Source organism: Grammomys surdaster, unplaced genomic scaffold (assembly GCF_004785775.1).
Source record: "Grammomys surdaster isolate TR1022 unplaced genomic scaffold, NIH_TR_1.0 125767, whole genome shotgun sequence".
Lineage (NCBI taxonomy): Eukaryota > Metazoa > Chordata > Mammalia > Rodentia > Muridae > Grammomys > Grammomys surdaster.
This window is the reverse complement of record NW_021620598.1, coordinates 2,488,821-2,511,818: the sequence shown is the minus strand read 5'-3', so window position 1 is coordinate 2,511,818 and position 22,998 is coordinate 2,488,821. Positions and strand designations below refer to the sequence as shown.

The following is a 22,998-nucleotide window of genomic DNA, read 5'->3' as shown; positions in this document are numbered from 1 at the left end:
TCATTCATCTTTTGAAGAACATCCAGCAGGGCCGCTGAGAATGTGTGGCAGGTACAGGTTCTTGCTCCCAAGCCCACAGCCTAAACTCAATCTCTGATATCAACAGGTTGGACAGACAGAATTGATTCTCCCAAGTTGTCCTGTGACCTCCACACTCCTGCAGGCACATACACATGCCACACCTTACAGCGCCAAATAAATAAACTACTTAGTAAATGGTTACAGACTTTGTAAAGGCTAATTCAAAAAAAAAAAAAAAAAAACAACCCAGTAAATCTACCTGTATTCAAATGGAAGAAGAAACAGCCACATGCAGAGAAAAGCCACACTAGAGAACAGTGCATACACCACTGTGAAAAGTAGATGAAGCAATTTACGGTTTGAATACACAAGGAAGCCTTCGTATCACAACATACAAACGGCTCTGCAGAACAGAAGTGGGAGCTGGGCAAACCAGAAACTTCTTAACTTTGTTTCACTGACATCAGCTAAAGAACTGTTTACAGAAAACTGAAATATGAGCAAAAAACACAAACACGATCCTTATCAGTCCTACAATCAGAGACGCCATTCTTACTCGTTCCACGGGCTCATACTAATTGCTACTGCAGAAAGTTGCTTAATATGGGGCTGCAAGGACCAAAAATGACTGCAATCCTCTCCAACTAACGACAATTCTGAAAGTGCACAGCAATCAGGAAATCTAAACCTTTCAAAGGAAAGGCGAGGCTCAGGACGAGTAATTAAGATTCAGTAAACTCAACCTTAACCTATGCCAAAACAGACTAAATTTGTATCAAACCCAGAAATGGGTATATAAAATACAGCAAAGGACCAGCATGGACACTCAACACTCAACTACTTCTGCAAAGAAGTATATGAAGAAAGCCTCAGAGTTTTCAAACTACACAGGAAAAAAAAATCCTCGATAAACAAAGCTATTTTTAGTCATAGTCTTCTGAAAACTTTATTAATTGTATTAACTGTCTTGTCCTAAGAAATCACTGATGGCATGCTCCCCAGTGACTGGCGGAGACAAAGGCAGAGCCCTAAGGAGCACTCACTAACTTCCATGATGATCTTGACAACCAACAGCCAGGCTATAAACACCTAGAACGAACAATAGGCTCTCAGCAGTTAACATTAACAACCAGCTCCAGCATAGGATTTGAGAACATGGTATACTGGAATATTGGTTCAAGGGTCTCCTTCAAGCCTATGTAACTCTTTATCCCCACTTTTATCTCAAAGTCTAGTATATGCAAAGTAGTGTGTTTCCTCCTCCCTTACAGAAACTACTATTTGAAGGGAAAATATAAAATTTTTCTACATAAAAAATTAGAGGCCAAGGAGATGGATCGGGGAGTGAGACCATATGCAAGCTTGAGGACCTGAGTCTGAATCCTTGGTATCATGTAAAAACACTACATGTGCCTACAAGAGACGGGGGACCCAGAGAGCCCATCAGCCTAGCCAAACAGCAAGCTACCAGTTCAGTAAGTGACCCTGTTTCAAGACAGTAAGATGGAAAGCAATAAAGGAAGACATGCCTGATATCTGCCCTTGCTTCTTCATATACACCCACAAATATGTACATCACACACATGCATGTGCTCCTGCACACACACAGACATATTAGAGAGAGACAGAGAGTAGGTGTATCTCACTATAATACTACAATTATTTTAAACACAAGTCTTGCGAACAATTTAAAGTCAGATGTGATTTAACAAATATTGAAGGGTTTTTTTTTATTTTAATGTTTCCTAGAATATTAAGTTTTAAAACGTTTTTAAGTCATACCCCACTGCTCCCCCTGCTGGGAACAAAGGCAACTGTCCCCAGAAAGGTAAGTCAGTGCTGAGATATCCTCCTTTCTTTTACAGGAAGAGACCTGAAGGCAACAAAGACAACAACCAAGTGGCCTGGAATTCAACCACAAAGAAGGCAGTGCACTCTCACTGTGACAAAGTATCACAAACATGACTTCAATTACGCCAGAAGTGAAGAGATTCCCAGGCTCGCACGTCACTGCCCAGAGCACACCATGATCTCTTTTCTGCTTCTCTGCATCCCTTTCCATGCAGAGGGAGCGTCCACTCTGGAGTCCGAGCTCACCCTCCAGACCACTGCCAACAGCACTCCAGCATCAACCACTAACATGTATTTAAAATCTGCTTCACTGAGGTATGGTTCGTATACATACCTTTAAGTATACAAAACAGAGGCTATCAAACTACACAGCTATGACTAACACTTCAAAAAGTTCCCTTGTATCCCTGTGGAATTACGCTCACCCCTGACTTAAGCCCCAGCAAACATGTGACCTGTTCTCTGCCATTATCCACAAGTCGAACCTACTACTAAGTCTCACAGAAATGGCAGCCTAGTCTAGCTCATCCACCTGCTCACATGCTGCCTCGGTATCATCTTTCATTCGGTACCAGAGCTGCTTCTATTCTGCTACTGAGCAGTTTCCAAGAGAGAACAATTCTGACATTAACTCAAAGGACAGGCCAAAGAAATAGGTACAAGAGAGGTTTTCCAGTGAAAAGGAGGATAGAATTACTGCCAACTAGCTTCAGTAGCCTTTAGTAGAGAAGAAGTCAAGAAAGGAGACAGTGATGAGGTTAACTGGGGACGGGAGAGAGGGAGAGGGGAGGGGGGAAGAAAGCACCTACACTAAGTAGGAAAAATAAACTTTTAAAAAACAGCTCAGCCTTTCGCTGCTGCGTCCACAGCCATGTAGCTCAGGCTATAGAAGAGGCTTGCCTCTAGTGTCCTCCGCTGTGGTAAAAAGAAGGTCTGGTTGGACCCCAATGAGACCAATGAAATCGCCAATGCCAACTCCCGTCAGCAGATCAGGAAGCTGATCAAAGATGGGCTGATCATCTGGAAGCCCGTGACTGTCCATTCCCGGGCTCGCTGCCGGAAGAACACCGGGAGGGCAGGCACATGGGCATAGGGAAGAGGAAGGGTATGGCCAACGCTCGGATGACCGAGAAGAATGAGGATCCTACGCCGGCTCCTCAGGAGATACCGGGAATCTAAGAAGATTGACCGCCATATGTATCACAGCCTGTACCTGAAGGTCAAAGGCAATGTATTCAAAAACAAGCGGATTCTCATGGAACATATCCACAAACTGAAGGCAGACAAGGCCCGCAAGAAGCTTCTGGCTGACCAGGCTGAGGCTCGCAGGTCTAAGACCAAGGAAGCACGGAAGCGCAGGGAGGAGCGCCTGCAGGCCAAGAAGGAGGAGATCATCAAGATTCTGTCCAAGGAGGAAGAGACCAAGAAATAAGCTTCCCTCAGTCTGTACATAGTGGCCCGGCTGTGGCCTCCCGTGGATCAGTCATTAAAATAAAACAAGCCTTGTCCATTGGCAAAAAAAATAAAATAAAATAAAAAATAAAAAAAAATAAAAAACAGCTCAGAAACCTGTATTGAGAAGTTATTTGTTTGTTTGTTTTATAATATTTTATTTTAAAAGGTTTATTTTTGTTTTATATGTATGAAATTTCACCTGCCTGATGTATGCCCTCAGAGTCAAAGAAGATGTTATATTTCCTAAAATCAGACTATAGATGGTTGTCAACTGCCAGGCGGACACTGGGAAGCTAGCTCAGGCCCTCTGCAAGACAGCAGGAGAGTATGGGCACTTACAACAATGTGACTATAGAACGTGACTACAGCACTGAGGGCAATGAGCAGAAGCAGAAACAATTTACTCGTCTAATTGCAGGGGTGACACCATCCACGCATTCATTCAGAATGTGTGTTAAATGCCTATGGAACTGCTAGGTAAATGGCAGGAAATCCATTGATGTTATGTGTCTTTAACACACGCCTGTGTACCTATGCCTAACTCAAAGTATCAACAGAATTACTTTACAACCTGTTAACGTGGGCAGGGTTTCTCCTTATTTATAGTTCTAAGTTCTCTAATAAAGCTGCCCATTCCTCAGACAGTACAGTTAAAACCTTTCAACAGGGGCTGGAGAGATGGGTCACCAATGACGAGCACTCCCAGAGGACCCGAGTTCAGTTCTACCACTCACAAGGTGCCCTACATCACCTGTAACGCTCGCTCCAGAGGATCTGACACCTTCTTTTGACCTCCAAAGGCAACAAACACATATAAATAAAGACAAATCTTTAAAACCTTTTAAGAAAGAAACCTCATAAATGTCTTGATTAAACTAGAAATCCCGTCTGCTCTTCCCCTCCAGGCCGAGATCTGTCTCCTTACCTTATCCTCGGTGTGAGGTTCTGAGGTCAACTTCATCACGTTCCTACACTGATCCACAAATGAGTTTGCAATCAACTCGGCATGGCGCAAAAATATAGAGATGTCATCCTTGGTCAGCTGCTCGTCACCCACTATCTTGGCTATCATAATGTCTAACAGTGTGACCCTGAAACACAAAGGAGTCCCACATGAGCATGTGACACATCTGCTGTGCATTGCTGAGGATGACTTCAGGAGGACAGTTTAAGAGTTGCTTTCACTCTTTTTTAAGTTTATTTTAATATCTAACTAGGAAAAGCTTTTATTAATAAAGCTGTCAGTTGCCAGTTTTAAAAGAATGTTTAAGTTTCTTCTATGAGACTTAATAGCAGCAAGAACTTCCCTATACAGTTTTTATATCCATCACTTTTAACATTAAAATAATTCAACATTTCATAAAGGTTGCCAATTTAAGTTTTAAGAATACATTCACAATGTAACAGTAGCAAACTGAAGTGAGCTATTACTTATTCACTATCACTGATCCACGTACTACACATTACCTCATTTAATCCTCACAAACCTCCACAGGACAAGCAATATCATTAGTTCTACATTAAAGATGTCAATCTAGAAACATCTGTAATCCAACAGGTACCCACACTCCCATGTACAAGCATACACGCATGTGTGTAATGTGTGCACACACATAATAATAATAATAATAATAATAATAATAAAAAAAAGGAAATGGCATGGATGAGTTTTGGCCAGCTTAGCCCAGACTATTTACTTACTTTACTATTGTAAAGCAATCAACTGTGTGCTAAACACACACTAGTCCTGACTCTCAGGTGCTGCTGTGCTTTTGACAACTGGGATAACTAGGTTTGCATTAGCATCAGCACAATCACATCAGACGCTGTATGACACTACAGTGGCCAGGACCATCCCACAGCTATGACATCAGGAGCATTCTTAGACTCCATGACAATCTTACGGGATGACTGGCACACCAGGTTCACTATGGAGCAAAATGTGACGTGGCACAGGACTGCCTCCTTGAAAGCCAGCACATGGTCTCACAAACGCTCTTCATTGCGTTATTTACTCCGGCACAAGGACGGAAAGCCACTAGAATCATCACACAGCACATTCAAAGACTTGTTCCCCCCTCAATCCACAAACAGGCCTCCTGAGGCTCCCCAGGCACACTCTCCTTTACGAGCCAAGCGCCCATGACTCTAAGTGACGAGCTAACATGTCCATTCTGTTTCTAATTCACTTGTGACCAAATGGGTGCAAACTCTCTCTCAAAACTTTGACTTCTGTTTTTTTTAAGCAATGAACTTGTAAAAGACTTAGGGAAATTTTCTATAGAAAACAAAGCAAAACAAAAAAAAACAAAACCCTGTTTTATAGTTATATTTAAAGAGAAAGAGGCTCTAGTTGCTAAAGTCACATATACGCAATCCTGAAAAGGTTTTGGTGAGGACCAAGAGCAAGGGTGAGAGAAAGGAAGGATCTGTAATTCAAATTCAATTTTTTCCAGCAAATCTTCAATTTAGATGCGAACGTCTACAAAGGTGTAATTTGTTCAATACTACATGCCTCAAAGGCTGTAAGTTGTACTAACCCAGAACCAGCAAGCTCATCACCCTGAGGCAGTGAGTGGTGCTGCTGACAAACCTTATCTGTATCTACAGATGAACAGATGGACAGACGGCAAAGAGTAGAATCAGCTGGCTGAGTAAGAGCTACCCCTGTAGCCTTAGGAAGCATTACCCCAAACAATCAGATTCCTAACCTTGAAAACACCACAACAATGCCAAGTCACAATGACTTCGAGGACCTGAGGACAGTGGTGGTGTTAGTGTGAATACTATCAATTCACACAGTTCACACAGTGACACCTTAGCACCAGGACTGGGGAGCACTTGCTATGAGAACAAGAGGAGCTGAGTCTTAATTCCTAACACGTAGGTAAACTGAGCTATGACCTTAGATGCCTGTAACCCCAGTGTCGAGGGCAAAGACAAGCAGATCTTGGGAGCATTTTCACCAGACAGCCGAGCCAAAGCTATGAATTTCAGGTTCAGTCAAAGAATCTCTCTATATGTGAATAAATGAACGATTGAATGATCTGGAAGAAGCTGGAAAGTACTTAAGGAAGAAATATCATCCCCTAATCTCCATATGCACACACATGCATGTGTGTGCAGGCATGCCCTCAGACACTTGTATAAACACCACTCCAGCACACAGTCCTGGTCCCTAGCTAGTAACTAGGGACTATTTTAGGAGATAGGAGAATGTTAGGAGGTGGGCCTAGCTGGAGGAAGGAGATCAGTAAAGGCATGCCTTTGAAGGATACACATGGTCCCTCATCCCTTCCTCCAGCCCACCAGGAAGTAAGCCACTTTGCTCCCAACCATGAAGAAGTACCTCACACTGGCCCAGAAGCTAGACTACAGTCTCAAACCCTAAAACAGTTTTTGGGAAGCCAAGACAGCCTGAGACCAGCTTTGGCAACACAGCAAGAGAATCGGGGAAGGAACATTCCCTTTCTATTTACTGACTGCTAACTACGCATGCTCTGAGACCTTAATATATCATCTATTCGGGTATCTACCACAATGATTCCATCAAGTGATCACTATTCCTTTCCCTTTGCTTGGATGAGACAGAGCTCTAGATAGATTACATGAGTGAGCCACCCAAACACCAGCTGCCCTTTGCTCCTATGCTATACAGACATTATAACCTGAGCAATGTACATACCATCTTTTAACTTGCCAACAATTATACCGGCTCAGCGGGGAGGGGGAGCAGACAGTGTATAACACTGGCTCTCATTATTACTGAATCATTCCAAACAAACTGGCTACATGCATATTCAAACTTCTCTCACAAAAGAATCTGTTCCTAATCGATTCCAGCCCCTAAGTAAAGGAAACAGTGCAGTTACTGCCCACAGCACAAGGGGCAGAGAGTGTGCCTGCTGTTGTTCACCATCATGCCCCAGGAGCCACCAGCAGATGCTCAGTACAGCATTGTTGTATTCATTGATCTGCAAATGTATCACAGCCCTGAACTAATCAAATATTCTAATGCAGTGGGGCTAGACACCCCCAAAGGATTCTCCTATGTCCTGTGCTCCCCAAGTATGGTTCTACATCTGACTCAAAGAATTTGGGAACATTCTGAGTAACACATTGTCTACTTGCTTCTCCCAAGGATTCTCCATGCTCAGGAGGAAAATGCACTTGTCACATAAACCTGCGGAGGAAAACTCTTGACTCAGTCCTTATGACCTGCCAAAGGAAACTTCTTAACCAAGAATACATCCACCCTTCCTCAAGAGACAAAGGGTACCAAGCTTCCACTTCACCCAAGACTCCCAGCACCCCTCTCCTCTCCAGCATGGAGCTCTCCACATCAGCATGGACACATAGCAGTAAACACAGTAACCCTTCATGCAAAAGCTGAAGTTAGCCAGCACAATGGCCTCAACACTCCCAGGGGTAGGAGGCATGCCACTCAGGTTATGCTCTACTGCCTACTAGCTTGAATATGACTAGGCTTTGTAAATGTTCTTCCACTACAATAAAGCACACTACTTTGTATGAACCATCTACCAGAAAACCATAAACCTAGCAATAAATATTCTAAATAATCAAACTAGTGATACGCACAAATAGACAACTACGATGTGTGCTTGAAGCTGTTGGTATAAAGCTGAGGAACTGCAACATTTTGTTCTTAAAAGTTTTATTCTTGTTTAACATGCTTTTACTAAATAATAGCATCAGACTGAATTCTGTATAAATTCTATACAAACCTCATATACATCACTGCCTGTTGTGGTTTTGCTGGGATGTTAACCAAGCGATGTAAACTCACCACTGCACAGACACATGTACTTAGAGTCTACGCCAATGTGAAACCACACGGAGTTCAGTTCAGGCTACTGGACACTATACAGAATGCTAAAGAGTCAAAACCATACCGCTTTGGGGGCAGGGGGTTACCTTTCCTGATTGCTGAGTTTGCCATACATAGCTTCCACCAATTCCGGGCTTTTCAGAAAGTGGTCTGAAATAATCAAGAACCTACAGGGAAAAGGAAGGGAAATTTGGTTACTACAAACAATAAAATATACACGCCCTTACTTACTTTATAAACTTACCTCATACAAAAGAAAAACCTTTCACTTAATTCAACTTTTTTTTACTATAACATTTTTTGTTTGTTTGTTTTTTTTTTTTTTTTGAGACAGGGTTTCTCTGTGTAGCCCTGGCTGTCCTGGAACTCACTCTGTAGACCAGGCTGGCCTCGAACTCAGAAATCCGCCTGCCTCTGCCTCCCAAGTGCTGGGATTAAAGGCGTGCGCCACCACCGCCCGGCTACTATAACATTTTTAAAATATTTATTTTTATGTATATGGTTGTTTTGCCTGTGTGTATGTACATATGTATGTAGTATGCATGTGCACCACATGTATGCCTAACCACAGAAGCCAGAAGAGGGTGACAGATCCCCTTGAACTAGAGTTACAGACTGCACTGAGCCACCCTGTGGGTGCAGGGGATTGAACCCAGAGGTCCTCTGTAAGAGCAGCAAGTGTTCTTGTCCCCTGAGCCATCTCTCCAGGCCCATGTTACTGGGGTCTTTTATGGTTTAAGAGATTTGTAACTTATTTTCTTAGCAGTATCAAGGGAGAAGAAGCCTTGAAATATTCTTTTCTCTAATTTTCCATGTGAAATGTTTATGAAAACAACTCAGTGGGTTATTAGAAAAGCAAGTCTACTTCAGCTGTAATGGGGCTTTTCGCTGTCAACAGGGACATGACATTTAGTGAGAGTCAGATCTAGACAGAAAACATAACACAGTTTTAGTCCAAAGCTTACTGCTGTAAGATGAGGCAGAAAAATGGACATGTCATACTGTTAAAGCTATGCCAACAATGCCGTGATGAATCCTGGCTTGATTTTCCACTCTTTAAGAGTACTCAAGTTACCAAGAAAACATCCACACTGTCAAACACGGCGCTCATCTGAACTAGAGAGAGGACTGTGGAAGCCCGAGGCACAGATCATCAGCACACTTCTTCAAAGTACCTCTGTGCCATCTAGAAAGACTGAACACCATTAACAGTTCTCAACTGTGTCTAACAACAGGGAGCACTAAGATTTAGGGACTAAGAAGTATGATTTTTAATGAATACTGTTATAGTAATAAAAGTTAACTATAAAGTAGTAAATATACTAACACATCATTTATTTACTCTCTCATTAACAAATAAAATGTCACTGAGTGTGATAATCAAATGATACACGTCAATGGCCACCACACTGTCCTCTATCTAAACATAAAATCCAGCACTGGAGAAGTAGCCCAGCACCTACTGCCTACACCAAGCCTGTACCCAACACCACCACCTCGGAAAAAAAAAATCTATAGATCTTTAAAGTTGTCAACCACTACTTAGATTTAAATATTTCTAAGAATAATAAATAATAATGTTAATACTATTCACATTAATTAAGCCAGGTTATCAAAGAGGTATTCAGAGTAAAAGGTATTCAAGAGTAAGAGGAATTCATTCCAAGCTAGGTTCAGAAGCAAAACTGGAATCCTAAAGCCCATTCAAATATAATTTAGCTATGTGGAAATCAAAACTTTTCTCATGAGAACATTTATAAAAAAAACACAATATTCAATCACGTCTGGTAGTATGTGCCTATGACGCAAGCTAAGTTCAAGGCCAGCCTAGACAACACAGCAAGACTATATCCTTCATGACATCCCCTACCCAAAAAAACCACAATATTGCAAATGCTGTACCAGCAACTAGAATACAGCTTATACTTCCAAAATTACTCCCTGAACAGCAGAGAAAGAGCCATGGCTACCATAAGACCCAGCTATTTTACTCCTGGGCATAAAGCCAGTAATCTCCATGCCCTGCCACAGAGATATCTGCACCCTCATGTTTATTGATGTTTTATTGACTCTAAAGAATTTGGAATCAACCTAACTGTCCACCCATAAATGGGTAGTGAATGTTAAAATACACACACACACACACACACACACACACACAAATACTATTCAACTCTAAAGAAAAATGTAATAAAAACTACAGGAAAATGGATAGACTTAGAATATTTTCTTACTTGAGGTCACACAATCTCAGGAAGAAAAAACCACATTCCCTCTCAGATGCAGAATCTAGCCAATAATATGTATGCAGACAAATATACACGTGGGTACAGCATAACACATAGACAAGACAACAAGAAAGGACAGGCATTAGGAAATGAAGATGGGTGAATGTAGGTGACGGACTGAGCTATGAGAGGATATAAAACACTAAGTGTTAGAGCTATCTAATTCTGTCCTGGATATTTTGAGTTGGGGGAGTAAGCGGATAAAAACGTATCTAAATGTGAACACACAAAATCCAATGTGAAGCCCCGCAGCTTCGGAGTGGCCATTCTAAACGTAAAAAGTTCACGGAGACACTGAGATGTATAGATTTTGGGGTCTGGTTAATTTTGGTGTGTGATCGCTTTTTTTATCTGCAAGATTTTTATACTATGAAAATTTATGAAAAATTAAAAACAAAATCATACAAAAACCCCAAATATACAAAAAGACATTACCCAACTACTCGAGCCAAATGCAATGCCAAAACTTTCTCGCCCACACTTTGATGTTACTCCAATATATCCCAACAGAAAGATCTGGAGTTATTATTATAGTCTCACACCTTTCCCTTTCTAAGAATAGAGAAAACATGAGAAGATAATAAATCCTCATGAAGCTGTGTTCTTTATCAGTCATCTGTATGTCTAAGCAAGCGGAAGGGGCAGAAAGTGTATCTTCTCTGACTCTCAGAATCAGTTCAGACTTAAGAGTAAAACAGTTTTTGGAGGCTCCTGGACGGTTCTCTGCCAAATGCAGCAGGTGAGCTTCAAGAGTTGTCAGCTGATGGCTAACTCCCCTCCTGTTCCTGCCTTAACTCTAGTTGCTGGCGGCTGACAGCTCCTGGGGCACTCTGAAGTAGACTTTGTGTTTCCATGAGGAGCCTGGTTGTTTATTCCAAGCTGATAAGATAAAGACCCCAGCTACCCCTCAAATACCTATCAAATAAACAGAACTCTGATACAAGCTAGCCAGAGATAAGCGGACTCTGAGGCCTCCTCCTCAATGACTGTAGATGCTGCAGGCGCATATTGAGGGAGTTTTCCAAGGTAACCCTGTTTTACAGAACAGCTACTGTTTATTTGCATATGGTAATTCAAGTACAAATGATATTCAAAGAAGTAAACAATTTTAAACTTAGATAGAACTCTAACATAATAATATTTCATTTAAGAGGCTCAATACCAGAAGGCTGGCCACCTGGGTCCTGACCACACTGCCCACTGTGAGAAATAAATCCAGACACTTAGATTGATAGGAAAAGATTACTAAAATGTGAAGGAAAAAAAAAACATGAACAACATTTTTGATGAGTTTTACAATGAAAAACAGATTGATTTGTTAGGAGATAGTGTAAAAACGGTAAATATAAACATACATGCTGACCTGACTACTGTCAATGCAGATACTACATGATGATACAATGACCATAAACACAGACACCACATGTACACCCTTAACAGAGCCTGACACCAGCCCACAGCCTGACAGAACTGAAAGGAGACTGGCTCGTGCACACCTGTAACCTCAGCACCTGAGAAGCTCAGGCAAAAGAATTATTAGTTCAAGGGCAGCTAGAAATACATAACAAGACCATGTTTCAAAAGAAAGAAATCGGATTGCTAGGACACCTAGCAAAACCAGCTAAACACACTCATCTACGTGCATACAGAAAATTCTCCATGATGACGATGTAGTGGGCCATAAACAACCTCGATGATTTTTAAAAGAACAGAATCATACAAAGGGTGTTCACCCACAGTGGGAACAAAATTAAAAATTAGTAACAAGACAGAATTTGGGAAATACACAAATACATGGAAATCAAACTCCTAAACAGCCAATGGATTCAACTTGAAAAGAAAGAAAAGGAAAGCACAGCAAGATTCACAGAGTGCTAAGACAGTTCTTACAAGGGAATTGATGGCTGTAAATGCTTAGACTCTAAGTCAATAAGCTAATGTCATTTCATCTTAGAAGTAATAAAACCCAGATCAAGTAGCAGCAGCTATCGCAGACGTTAACAGGAAGGGGCAAGAACTAGAAATGGAGCAGAAGTTGCAGGGAGGCGGCTCAGCTGGGAAAGGCTCCTCATGAGACAGTCTGACAGCCTGAGGTCAATCTCTGGGGTAGAAGGATACCCCAACAGGAACCTACACAAAGGTAAGAGAAACTCAATCCATAATATGTCCTCCTACCTCCACAAACGTGACACAGTGGCTGCCCATCCCTCCACCCCCACAAAATAAGATATTTCTGTAAAGAAGACCTACATATTCGTGAAAAATTCTGTTTTTAAAACTAAAATGATGGTCCCATTATTAACACAGGAATGCAAGAGATCTAAAATAGCCTCCTCTCCCTACCACACATATAAATCTTGATAAAAAAACATAGGTGCCTCAGTTTCAGGTTTCAAAATTTATGTTAATAAGACCATGGCATTAGAAATAACACTGGCATTAAATCAATGCTGGCACTAAGAGAGAAATTAAACTGATATTCAAAATAAAACAAAACAAAACAAACAAGAAATTAACCAGAGGAACAAAACATCAGCATTTGAATCCTCAAGAGTATAGGAAACCTGGCTGAGGAGATGATCATTGAGTTAGAGAAGTATTTGCAGCCCAAGCTCAACTGAGTTCAACTGAGTTCAATCCCTTGCACCCAAGAAAAGGTATGTGGAAAAGAAAAATGAATAAATAAATAAGAAGAAGGTATGTAATGATGTAACTTGTAATCCCAGCACTGGGAAGAAAAAAACAGGGTAGATTCCCCAGGCTTGCTGGCCTGCCAACCTCTTCTAATTGGTGAGCCCCATATCCTAGTGGGGAATTCTCAAACAGCAAGGTGGCACATCCTGAGGATGTCAACCAAGGCTGACTACTGAACACATAGAGAATCCAGGGAAACTGCTCCAGCACAGCATCTGGCCAAGCCATATCCTCCCATGGCCACACAGGCCAGAGCTTGAACAGCTGCTCACCTGAGTATGTTGACACCTTGGAGTGATGGTTCTAGACACTTTACTACGGCAGGATACTGTGAGACAGAGTCTAAGAGGCATTTCAAGGTCCTTTGTGCCTCCCTCTCTCACAATGTAAAAGCAGTTTGTGCCTATAAGTAACAAACTAGATAAAGCTACAAGTGGCTGCTGTATACATTATTTTTACTAGTCTGGAAAAACAGGCTACCACCTGGACCTGTGAATTTCTGACACTGAGTCCTAAAAGAAAGGTCAAAGGACACAGAATTAAAAAAATATTCCATCAGATACTTCTGAAAACGTAACAGAAATTCAAGAAAGACAAACATCACTATCTGTGTTTGCTTTCTGGTGCTGTGATAGAACACTGACCAAAATCAATGTGGCCTAGGCAGGGGTTTACACAGCTTCCAGGTCCATCAACAAAGGCTGCCAGTGCAGTAGCTCAAAGCAAGCACTGGAACAGTTCCATGGAGGAACACTGCTTACTGGCTTGCTTCCCCTGGCTTGCTCAACTACATTTCTTATACAGTCCAGGCCCATCTGCCCAGGGATAGCTCCACCAACAGGGTCCTTGTCTTCATCAATTAGCAAATCAAGAAAATGCCCTGCAGACAGGACAGGCTCGCAAAGGCAATTTCTTAGTTGAGAGTCCCTCTTTCCACATGTCTGCCTGTGTAGAGCTGACAAAAACGAACCATCACGGGCTGGAGAGATGGCTCAGTGGCTAAGAGCACTGTCTGCTCTTCCAGAGGTCCTGAGTTCAATTCCCAGCAACCACATGGTGGCTCACAACCATCTGTAATGGGATCCAACGCCCTCTTCTGGTGTGTCTGAAGACAGCTACAGTGTACTTATATAAATAAAAAAATGAATAAATAAATAAAAAAAAAAAAAAAACGAACCATCACACCTACAGACTCAAGAAGTTGGGGGGAATCCCAAAAGAACAAGCTCCAAGAAATCTATGCTGAGATGACACTGACTCCTACAAAGCAAAGGAAAGAAATCTAAAAGCAACCAGAGGGAAATCAGACAGAGAACATGGAGAAACAATGTGAACAGCAACAAGGGTCTCATTTACACAGTACCCACAAGACATATTCCAACTTCGGATCTTTAAGGAAGCATCTGCTGAGGTCACAGCCGTCTCCAGATAGGCTGAGACACTTGTACTACGTTCATTCACACCAAATCTGCCCCCCACACCACTTTATCCTATACTTCAAGGTCACACTCAAGCTGTATCTCTTTCACATCCTCAAAGCAACTATCAGACCTCAACTTTTTACTTAAAACTTCTACAAAGGGGTTAAGATTGTAGTTCAGTGGAAGAGCACTTGTCTACGTGAACGCAATTCCTCTGCATCATGTAAGAAGTAAACATATGACTAACTTAACAGTTGGAATAAGCCAGATGTGGTGATAATCTCAGCCACTGGGAGGCTGAGGCAAAGGAGAGAAACTTCAAGGCCAGCCTAGAGAGCACAGCAAACCCTGTCTCAATATATAACTAAACCTCATAAGGAAAATGATCTGTAAGGATGTCCTTAACCGACCTAATTCCTAGCAGGATACTTACGGCCACTCTGACTCTGGGTGCTTTTGGTGAGCTTCTATGACGTTAATTGCAATATTGAGGTTCTCTTCCAGGTCCTTCATTCTTTCAGGATTAAGAGATGTGAACAGAATCATGGAACAGTAAGCAACAATCTTTTTGTCTGGATGATTTAAGCAAGACCTGACAAACAAAGAAATGAGACTCTTAGTCCAAATATCATTATGGTAAAATGTGATTGTGACATTAATAATAATAATCCTTAGCAAATTTATTTTATATTGATATTTTTAGGAAATAATAAATATTATAATGTTGTTGGGGAAAAAAGCATATCTTTGACTATAAAAACAGTAAATATAACAGTAGGATACAATAAAATGGGACTGGAGAGACAGAGAGTTCAGTGACTGAAAGCATAAACTGTTCATGCAAAGGTTCCAAGGTTCCTAGGAGCTAGCCCTGGAGGCTCACAACTGCCCGTAAGTCTGGCTGCAAGGGACCTACCACACCTGGCTCGGTGGGAGAGCTCTCTCACATTGCTCCTACGTACCATGTACCTACAGACATGTACACACATACATATAATTAGAAATAAGAATAAGTCTCAAAAACGACAATAAAAAATTACATTTGACTTAGGACTCAGAATTGAAAAGAAACTAACATTTGAAAAGAGAAAAAATAAAAATGATCACATTTCTAAAGCATTGAAGGTGTTTATTCTTGTTAGAAAGAACAGTCGAAACCTGTAAACAGACTGAGTGTGAGCATCTATATCACAGTCATAAGGGGCAGAATAGAAACACAAGAACCTGGGGTCAGGAGACATAACACAATTCCCAAAGCCCACCACTTACAAGAACATACTTACCGTGAGTTATGTCAGGGCTCATCCCAACACTTGGTTTTTGTCCCCACGCAAACGTCACAACTCAGGCATGGTAATTTAAACTATTGATGGCAGTACTCCAGGGACAAAGGCAGGTGGCTCTCTTGTAAGTTACAAGGCCTAGCCTGGTCAACGTATCAAGTTCTAGGCCAGGCAACCAGAGCTACAAAGTGAGACTTTGTCTTTAAAAAAGAGTGATGTGGGTCACGGAGATCACTCAGGCCATCAGGGTGCTTGGTGCCAAGCCTGACGAGCAGAGTTCAGTCTCCAGAACCCAGCAAAAGTAGAAGGAGAGCGCTGACTCCTCAAGTCGTCTCTGGCCGCTACGTGACTGGCAGAGCGCACACACACACACACACACACACACACACACACACTAGATACATATCCATAGACGAACATGTAGAACTAGGCTCCTGTACATTATTTGGAAGAATCACTTGTCAATAAAAACTAATGGCCAATAAGCTGAAGCAGGATTAGAGGGCAGGACTTCTGGATGGCAGTGTCAGGCAGGAAGAGAATTTTTCTGACCAGGAACCAGAGGAGAAAGACATAAGAAGAGGAGAGGAAATCAGCCACTTAGCTGACCTCAGGTAAGATAAAAGGGATTTAAGAGTTAGTTGGAGAGCCAACCTAACTCACGGCCTAGCATTTGTTAATAATATTAAACCTCTGACTAAGAGTTCATCTAATAACTGTAACTTACATACAAGCCCAGGAAAGAAGCCCAACCAGAGAGGACAGCACAGCCCTTACACAGCAGCACACATGCTGTGCATCCAGATAGCAGCACTGGCTTCACACTGCTGCTATACCCTTTATCACTGGCAATCTGCAGGGCTCTCACCTGTCCAACAGGATCAGTCCCATGTATCTACAGGACTTGTAAGAACAGAGATAATACAAGGTAACTTTTTTTTTAACTTTATTTTTAATGATGACTCTTAAACGTTTTAAGCTCGAGTCAGCAGAAGGGACCAGGAGGAACTTCAGGAGTTCTCCACTGTGCCTCTCTCAGAGAAGTGAAGCTCGGCAAAGAGACCCATTAGCGCTATACAGCTGGCTCTATAAGCAAGCCAAGCTCTATCTCCATCACTGTCTGTCAAGTCCTATTTATACCCTCCAAACGTCACGTGTCTTTCATGGGTCTTGCCTCAGCACATATCTTGTTTTAGCTAGTGTACCTGTCCCAGCTGACATCACTCTGTCAATCAGACCAAGTCCACGGAAGCAGCAAGAAACTGTAATACACCACCAGAACTTTTGTTGTGTTTTTCTCTATGGAGTCCTGACAAATGCAGCTCAACTACATAATGTAAGGAGGGCCAAAATACGTGTTTTGTTAGTAAAGAATCTTTTATCGTGTGTCCTTTCACATGTTTGCTTTAGCAGAACATCCTTTCTCCTATGTCTGCTTCAGCTAAACGTTCCTTCACGAGTCTGCCTTAGCCTTTCACCTGTGTCCACTTCAAAAAAACACGTGTTTGTCCCAACAAAACACCATCCAACCAACTTTCCAAAAAACTCTTTTAAGTTTCCACTCAATACAAGCCCAAATCAAGGCACTTCAGGGATAGCCGCTGTTCTGCTGCTCACACTGGGAGAGTCTAAGCTAGGAGCTTGGCCTCTAGGACAACTCATAGTGTCTTCCTATTGCCAATCCACTTCTGTCACCAATTTACATGTTTATTTGATGTCCAACTATTTACAAATTAACAGCTAAGTTTTAAAAAAGTAATAGTTAACTTGAACCAATCCAGCATCCAATAGAAATAACCAGACTGGTTATGGATTTCTTATAGCAGCCATCAGACTGGCAAACCACATCTTATATTAATAAACAGGCAGAGTGTCTCTTAACACTGACAAAGGAACTGATTCTCTTCTTCTCATAGTAGCAGACAGATTACCACACTTCTCAGAATGAAGAGGAGAACAGCTATCCCCACTTCTCACAGTGAGAGTCACCTCACACTGATGAGCATGCCTGTTATCCACATCTTACAATTCTCCATTATCCACCAAGAAGAGGACTGGGCCATGCATGTGGACAGCAGTAAAGAGTAAAGGATTAACTCACTGCATATATTTTAATGTCTTATGTTTGTGGGGGTTTTTTTCTTTATAAATTTCAGGGTCCTTAATTAAGTTACTTCTTTCCCCATGACTTTTATTTCTTAAAAATAAGCCAGCATGCCTCCAAGGGCCACAAATCTTTATACAAGCTCAGTGACTATCAAATATGTGCATTATGGAACCACCACACAAACCAAGGTACACAACACTGGAGGGTCCAGGTGTCTCCCTCATACCCTCTCCCAGCTAACACCCGACACAGTCCTGTTTTTCCTGCTTTTGAACTTCTTATAAATAGAACTATAACCACAATCTTTTCAGAAGCCAGTTTAAAAAAAATATATATATATCATACTCACATGAAGAGTTCTGGGAAGGCATGAACCCAAACAATGGACTGGGAGTCTTCATTCCGTGAGGCAACATTGCCTAAAAACTGCAGGCCACATCGAAAAGCTAGGAATATAGAAAAGTAAAAACTGAAGATAACAGACTCAACATAATGAATAAATACATCTTAGTAAGAAACATTTCCAGTGTTATGAAACGGGGGAGTGGGAACGAGAAGAGAGACAAAAGAGAGAGAGAAGAGGGTGGAGGGAGAGGCATGAAGGGGCAGGGGGGGGGAAGAGAGGAAGAAAGTGATTGACTGATTGATTGATTATCTAAGAGTCTCACTCTACAATGAAATTCTAAGCATGAAATTAATATGCCTCATCAGAACAACACTACATAAAATTAACTTCTAAAAGATAATAAGCACAAATATAATTACATGAAATATCATTGGAATACATGTTCCAATTAAAAGATGACTACAAATTAGGTAAGTCTGCACATGTCTGTAATCAAGGCACCTCCAGATGCTGAGACAGGAGGATCATGCTAATAAAAGACATGCCAAGACCAGTCCAATAAAACCCGTCTCAAAACAAAACAAACCACAGATAAACTCAGTAATGAATTTTTAAAATGCTACAAGTTGTTTAAAACAAGCACACCTAGGACATAAGGCTATAGAAATACTGCAGGTAAAAGAAAGCTACAAGAAGACAGATCAAATATCGGTTTAAAAAAAAGGAAAAATAAGCCATTTAAAATTAGACATAATAAGCATTAATGCAAAAGACATTAGAAATATGTTAAATAGTCATTACAGACTAACTTATCAAAAAGATATAAAAACTTATCATTGGGATTCACTTAGTAATATACTCTCAAATATAAAGAAAAATTGACCACAGTGAGAACTATTGACAATAAGTTGAGTAGTTTTAAGATATCTTCTCTCCACAAATTCTAGAAGCAGACAAAAAAAATAACAATATATCTCAAAGATCTGAGTAAGATCTAATAAAAATCTAACTGCCACTTAAAATATAAAGCAGCAAAGCACTGGCTGAAAGCTCGGAAAAGTGACCCAAGCAAATGCTAGGGAGTGGGGGAACACAGACTCTATCTACTGCAGGCAAGAAGGGAACATGCTGCAGTCACTTTGGAAAACAGTTCACTAATTTCTCACAAGCTAAACACATAAAGTCATGGCAACATCATTAACAAAGTATCAAGATGTAAGTGAAAGCGACAAGCATGCAACTAAGGCAGAGATTAAAAACTACCAAGGACCTCCATTCAGGGACTGCTTTAGCCTAAAACTAGATATAAACAGGAAGACAGCAATGCACTTTAGAAATAATAATGGCCAGACACAGTGGCAAATATTCTTTTTGAAAGAGAAGTCTAAGGCATTTGCAATCACCATTTATGAAGAGTACAAAAGTATCACTGCCAGCAAGACAAAAGATCCAAGGGCTAAGAAACCAAACAAATCAAACTCCCAATGAAATATACCAATGAAAGGCTAATGCATGTAGAATATTTAAATGTGTAAGTTGTCTAAATTCTTGAGAAAGCTTATTTATTTGAAACGGTTTTTTTTAATAATCAAATTTACGAATTTAAAAAGAGCTTACAAAAGTTACTTCACCAAAGTCAGTATTTAGCTCTACATACAGGAAACAATCAAGCATAAAGACATCGGGCTAAGGGATACAAACAGTGATACATTTGCCTATGTACCAGACCCTAGGCTCAGGTCTCAAGCTCTAATAAGAGGGGGAGGATGACATGGGACCAGGACAAGGATACAACTTATAAAAGCACCAAGCTATGGGGCTGGAGATGCTCAGCAGCTATGAACACTGGCTGCTCTTATAGAGGATCCAGGCTTCCCGGCACCCAAAGGGCAGCTGGCAGCCACCTGCCACTCTAGTTCCAGGGGCTCGGACATCCTCCATGTGGTACACACATACATTCAGAGTCATGCAAGCAAATATAAAAAGAAAGTGTTTCTAAGTGCTAAGATATAAGTGGCACTGATGGGTTCACTATCTAGGAAGGAACTACAGAATTAGACAGAGGCGCTGAAGTGCAACTAAGTAAGGAGAGGGCTATGAGAGCATGTGACTCAGCTTCTATATAGAGGTTAAGTGTAACTGTCAGTCTAGATCCAAGTAGGAGTACACACACACACACACACACACGCACACGCACACGCACACGTCATTGCACATCCCGGTGGACATGAGTATTTTTGGAAACGTAGTAAAACCATTCTAAAACTGTATATGCAGATACACAGGGCTGTTAATAGTTATGTCACTGTCAGAAAGTGCAAAGAAGTCTGTGCCCACAAACTACCGGCTAGTTCAGTTAAAGGGAGGTACGGCAGGGTGGAACCATGCCAGGACTAAACAGAGCAGTGGACTAGAACAAGAACTTGACTGGAACCTAAACTGACAAAAGGACTGGCAGCAAGTCATTAAATAAACGATGGTCTATATAAGAATTAGCAGTGGAGTGCCTGGGTGTTAGCACAGAAAACCTGACAATGCTGTACTTCTTCACACTGGACAGAAAATTCCATTCTAAACACTGACCTGAACATGAGGCACCAAAATCAAAAAATTTTAAAAACACTAGAGAGTTTTAAAATATTAATAAACATTAAATCTAGTAATACTTTTTCTCAGATGATACCATGCAATAAAAACAGAAATATTACCACAGAATAGGAAGATATATAAAACACACAACTACCTTCAGACTCACAACATATTCAAAGAGCTTCTAATAAACCTTTGTTTTTCTTTTGTTTCTTTGTCTTACTGTGTAGCCCTGGCTGTCCTGATACTCACCAGGCTCTACATAGAGCTCACAGAGATCTGCCTGCTTCTGTCTTTGCCTCCCAAGTGCTAAGATTAAAAGTATGAGCCATTCCACCTGGCTACAAACCATTTTTAAAAGAAAGATAAGCCAACAGAAAAACATGCAAAAAAAAAAAAAGTTTTGTGAAAAAAAATAACCAATAAGATCCAAAATGGGAAGGCAGGGATGAAAAAGACTTGATAGCATGAGAGAACCAGGAGGCTGCACTCATCGACGTCCACTGGGCTGGCACAACTTACAACTAGAAAGCAGCAGCAGATGGGGACGGTGTATGAGCCAACGGTTCAAGGGTCCATGAACTGTTAACAACAGGACACTGATAACAGATTAGAGCGGGTACCAGCTCTTCATTTTGTCTCCTAGCTCCAAACAAAACTTCAATATCTGCTCTGTGAAATGGGGGTGGGGAGAGGCGGCTCTCAAGACACTTCTGCTGCCAGCAATGTCCCTGACACTTACTGGATGCCCTCCTCTGCCCTGCTCTAGGGAACAGCTTCTCCAGGCCCATCTCCCACAAAGCATTGCATCAGCAGTGCTAGCAGCCAAAACCCCAAAACTAAATAATTCAGTATAATTTAAGGAAACAACACAAAATTCATGTTTATACCAATAGATAAAAATACTGAAAAAAGAAAAAATTAAAATTCAAGGGCTTCTCATAGCCTGTTCATAAAATTTTATTATTTTCTTGTTTACTCTGAATCCTTAAAAATTAGTCCATACTAATTGCTTATTGAATGTTTATAATATAAAAGTACCAACCATTTCCCAGATAAACCATAATTTAAAAAGATACTAACAGTTCTACTAAATCCTTCGGAATATTAACACTCAAGTTTAAATGTAAAAAGAGTGAAAGGGACACTCTGGACTGACAGCAGAGCAGCCCAACAGTTCCTCAGGTTAAAAAAAAAGCAACAAAAGTCCAAAACACAACTCTGGGCAAGCAGCAGAGTTACAGATGGCCTAGGCACAGACAAGGAGGTTGCAGGCAAGTGAAATAACAGATTACTTTAGCAAACAGCCTATCGACTGATCTTTATGTAAACACTAAGAACAGTGCAAAGCCCCTAAAAAATGCCTGCATTATTTTTACAGATTAGGAAAGAATATATGCCAAAAACAACATCAATAGCTCAATTAAAATAACTCATACTTGTGTTTACATAAAATTTGATGACCATAATATATTTGTCAGACCACTGCAATTATTGCCTGAAAATAATACTCTAAATATTATTTTGACAATATAATTACAGTTCTTACCTCAGAAGCAGTAACAAAAAACTGGCACAGTTATCCTGACAACAGTCTCCCTAAAATAAGGTTCTCAGAGAAAGTATTAGGAGATAGTGAAATCAAAATACTTTTCACAGTGCTATTTCAGAGGTTTGAACTAAGGCACTATGAAAATAAGTTCTCAGTTTCTTATTAAATGCAAATGTCACTGCTGAATTCCAAATAAAATCCAGGAGCTTTCCTATCAGCCCTTCCCCAGAAGTTGGTGAGGAGCACAGCTAATTTTCCTCTCTCTTCTTGCCTCTCTTTCAATTCTGCCACAGAATACAGCCAGCACCTTAAAATGGACACAGTTGAAAGTTTTTAAATAGAAAATGCTCTCATTTTGTGGACTAGGAGACCCAATACTGTCAAGATGGTAACTTTTCCCAAACTCATCTGGAGATTTAACATAATCCCAGTGTCTACAATATAGTACTCAAGTAACTTCTCCAACTCATCAATAAAACACAACCACAAGAAATTAAAGAAAGAAAGAAAGAAAGAAAGAAAGAAAGAAAGAAAGAAAGAAA

The 22,998-nt window shown here is 40.9% G+C and overlaps 1 protein-coding gene across 1 annotated transcript in view; it reads right to left on the bottom strand.

The window, feature by feature from the left end:
• The window catches only part of Atxn10 (ataxin 10), a 132,093-nt gene that overhangs the window by 73,243 nt on the left and 35,852 nt on the right, over positions 1-22,998 (bottom strand). The window contains exons 4-7 of the mRNA XM_028788760.1: positions 18,319-18,415; positions 15,013-15,171; positions 8,263-8,343; positions 4,253-4,418 (exon numbers count right to left, since the gene is read on the bottom strand). Of these exons, the coding sequence (XP_028644593.1) occupies positions 4,253-4,418; positions 8,263-8,343; positions 15,013-15,171; positions 18,319-18,415 (503 nt within the window). The remainder of the gene's footprint in view (positions 1-4,252; positions 4,419-8,262; positions 8,344-15,012; positions 15,172-18,318; positions 18,416-22,998) is intronic.